Below are 3,713 nucleotides of genomic sequence, written 5' to 3'. Positions count from 1 at the left end.
AGCCATCCACCAAGGGGCTGCACTCCACGCCGGCCACCTTGACGTGGGAGGCGATGTCCCGGAATTCCAGGCCCAGGTTCTCTCCTCGGATGGTGACCTTGGTGCCCCCTTCCCGGGGGCCCGTCACAGGGATTATCTGGAGTGGGGAAGCATGGTGATGTGGCAGGCACCAAGAGGAAGCCATCACCCCTTGCTGATGCGCCAAGGAACGGCTCTTCCCACCTCTGCCTGGTTCCTGAGCTGTGTCCAAGTGCCCCAGGGCATCCGGATCTGGCAGTGCCAGTGGCAGGAGCTCTGGTAGAGCAGTCCAGGTTTGGGTGTGGTTTCAGGAACAGTGATCAAAGACCCTATTCATTTTCCTATTTCATGGAAGATGGAGCCGAACGTGATCCGAAACATACTGGGTAATTCATTGAAAATGGGGATTAAAGCATTTGGGCATTTGCTTGTGTTGGTTGCACTCTCCAGCTACATGAGTAACCCTCCTGCGAACCCGAAGCCCTCCACACTATGGGAACTAAGACCCTTCTCTAAGGTCACTTTCCATAACCAGATATTCTCTCTTTCCTAATCCTTCTCTTGTCTCCTCCCTTCCCCCCAAATGAAATTTTAAGGCACCTTCTTTGTGTTCCTTTCATGGTAACATTTGTGCCTGATTCCCATTTTCCATTCCCCACCTACTTCCTCTTCAGAGCCGGAGCCTCTGAGAGCAGGGACAGCGTCTCCCTTCTCCTGTGGACTTTGCAGTAGCAGCATCGTTTCTTGGGTGTAATTGTACTGCAAACTTCAACTCCCAAGCGTCTTCCTGGAGTTACCAGAGCACTTGTCACAACCCCTTTACCTTCACCATTTGACTTGGTTTCTAAGGGATATTTAATTAGACTTTCGCCTCTTACACTGGCCAAAATGTCTAGCTTCCCTCCAAAGATGTCACCTTTGGTGTTAAAACCCATGATTGGAATGTTAAGTTCCAACAACCAAGGGCCTGCTTTGAGGGAGGGGCTCCATCCAGTTCACACGGTCTAGCTGTGGCCTCCCGCAGTAGAAGCCTTGGTGGCAGAGACATCTGTGCCAGCCTTTCTTGGCATTTGATAGACAGAGGAAGGCGCATTTCCCATTCCTGGGGCCTCTGAACATCAGCGCCTGGATCCTGGCCAATGTCAAGGGGATCACAATGGAAAGAAAGAGCTCAGATAGGCCACTTCTTAATAGGTCCTGCTCTTTCCCCCTTTGAGGACCCCCAGTGGGGGCTCCATCTGGGGGGACAGTGAAAGGTGGGAAAGGGAAAGGGTAACTAGGCTGGGGAGCCCCCGGGTGGCAGCTTTGCCAGGGGGAGCTGTTCACCTATAAAAGTCAAGATACTTCCTGCTTCTTACACATGCAGGTGTGCATATCTGTGAATGAGCGTGCACATGAGTGTGAGGGTTTGCACATGTGTGTTCTCCTTGCATTGGAAACAAAGGCTCTTTGGAGATGGAGACCCATCTCTGTGTGAGGGAGGTGGGCAGATACAGGGAAGGCAGGAAGAGGGAGTCCCTCTGCTTCCCAAATGCCTGCTCAGCCAGTCCTCAAAGTGCAGCTGGCACCTGGCAGCAGCTGCATGGCCTTCCAGACCCAGCTTGTCATCCTGAGAAAGGAGTTTGATCTCCGGCCCAGCCCTTGGTTCCCTCGGTTCTGGGAGGATTGGTGCCAGGATGGAGCCAGTGAATAGCCTCCATCTCAGGAACATTTGCCATCTCCTCTCTGCAATTTTCTTGGTCTCAGGCCAAGAAGAAAGCCAGTCCCACCATTTTTGCCAGACACGCTGTTAGTCACCCCTGCCAAAGTGGTTTCTTGTTAAGGGCTCTGGGTGGGGCACAGAGGGGTGGCTGGAATGTGGAGTGGGGAGGTGAAGACACAGGGCGACCTAAATGAACCCCAGGGGCAGTGACTCCCTGGGCTTAGCCATGGGCAGCAATGATTTTAATGATGATGATGAACAGGAGGAGGAAGATGGGAAGATCCCTGTAGGCTGGGCATAGATTCGCTAATTCCATCCTTATAACTCCACTATGAGATAGATGGTCAACCAGACCCATGGCACAGGTGAGCCAGCTGAGGCACAGAGACAGTGATGAATTAGCCTTGAGCTACCCAGCAATGAGCCTACAGAGCCAGGACTCAAACCCCTGACCCCCACCCACACAGCCTCTGTCATGGTCCACTGCTTGGGGAGCCTGCTGCTGATGGAGTGTCATGGCTTAGTCACCAAGAGAGACTCTTAGAGACAAGGGGAAGGTGGCGAGGACTTTGAGTTCTTTCTGACACAGCTTCCATGGAGACTCCAACTGGACAGTGGGGCCCCTCTCTGCTCTCACCTGCCCTTGGCCAGGCATGGCCTCAGGCCCAGCCCCAGGCAGGACCCCTGGACAGTGGCTTACCTCTGTGATTCGGGGGTTCGTACACTTGCTGTTGGGGCCCGCTAGCTCCAGCCACTGGCTCTCGTGGATGGGGCAGTGCTGCCGCAGGGTGCACTGGCCCTGGACCTGGCACCAGCCGCACTCGAAGTCAGGGTCCGCCTTGAGGCACAGGCCGCAGCTCTCGCGCATGGCTCCGCACTTATAGAGGTGAACTGCAGGCAAAGGGCCAGAGTGTGCTGGGGTCGGGCTGGGAGGGTTGGGGTGTGTGGCAAGGAGTGCAGCCCCTCCCTTTGGTGATGGTTCTGGACTGGGAAGGCCAATTTCCCTCCAGCCAGCCCTGCTCACTCCTCCTCTCCCAGGGGCCACCTGCCCACACTGGGCACATGCCCAACAAGTCATAGAGCAGTGGGGATGGTTGAGAGGCTGTGGAGGGCAGGCTCAGGCCAGAGGATGGGGGACAAATGACACCTGCCCACGAGTGCAGAGTAGCTCTCCCCTTCACCCGCCACCCGGGCCACCGTGCACACCTCGGTTCTGAGCAGGGTTGTCGATGTTGAAGTGTCCGTTCCACACAACCGTCAGCTCCACGGGCAGGTTGTTGATCTCCATCCCTTCGTAGGAATACTGCAAGCAGGTTGGGGAGGAAAGAAGAGAGCCGAGTCACAGGTTTCTAGAGGGGCTGGGTGTTCAGCCTGGGGCCCTGAGGAGCACACAGGGTTAGAAACTGGTCCTGATTGAGTGTGTGTGTGTGTGTGTGTGTGTTTAGCACATGCGTACAGGCCTGCACATCGGTGGGTGGGCAGGGTGGGGAAGAACATATCAGGGGACAGGGTGCAGGGCTTAGGAAGCCAGGGCAGGGGAGGGCCAGGCTGGGTGGGATACCCTTTTGGAACGCAGGTCCATGGAGCAGCTTTGAGCGAGCTACTACTCATCCACCTTCCGCGGAGGCCTGTCCATCCTCTGGCCTTCCCCCAGGAAGTTTAACAAAGTCCCAGCCTTTGGGACTGTGGTGCTAAGAGGTGGGAGGAGTGCAGGGAGAGGTGCTGCCAGAGATGGAGGGTGGAGGGGCAGTCCCCGGGCGTGCCAGACCCCACCTGCCTTCTGAGAGCAGACACTTCTCAATCCCCAGAGGGGAGGCTGCGGAACTCAGAGCCTGCCCAGCAGCATTTCCAACCCTCCCAGGTGTTTCTCATCACCACACAGGCTGCCTCCACGGGGGTGATGGGGGCAGGGAGCTGAGCAACTTTCTGTGCAGGAAGAGCTGAGGTCTGGTGATTTGTTGGAAAGTATGGTTCAGGGGACTTGTTTGACAGG

General features: G+C 56.0%; 1 protein-coding gene across 1 annotated transcript in view; it reads right to left on the bottom strand.

The window, feature by feature from the left end:
* Positions 1 to 3,713, bottom strand: part of PLXNA4 (plexin A4) — a 358,299-nt gene that overhangs the window by 69,132 nt on the left and 285,454 nt on the right. Inside the window, exons 10-12 of the mRNA XM_006755978.2 lie at positions 2,927 to 3,023; positions 2,421 to 2,611; positions 4 to 136 (exon numbers count right to left, since the gene is read on the bottom strand). Coding sequence (XP_006756041.1) covers positions 4 to 136; positions 2,421 to 2,611; positions 2,927 to 3,023 — 421 coding nt within the window. The remainder of the gene's footprint in view (positions 1 to 3; positions 137 to 2,420; positions 2,612 to 2,926; positions 3,024 to 3,713) is intronic.

Source organism: Myotis davidii, unplaced genomic scaffold (assembly GCF_000327345.1).
Source record: "Myotis davidii unplaced genomic scaffold, ASM32734v1 scaffold1314, whole genome shotgun sequence".
Taxonomy (NCBI): domain Eukaryota; kingdom Metazoa; phylum Chordata; class Mammalia; order Chiroptera; family Vespertilionidae; genus Myotis; species Myotis davidii.
The sequence above is the reverse complement of the archived record's forward strand: the minus strand, read 5'-3'. Positions and strand labels throughout refer to the sequence as shown.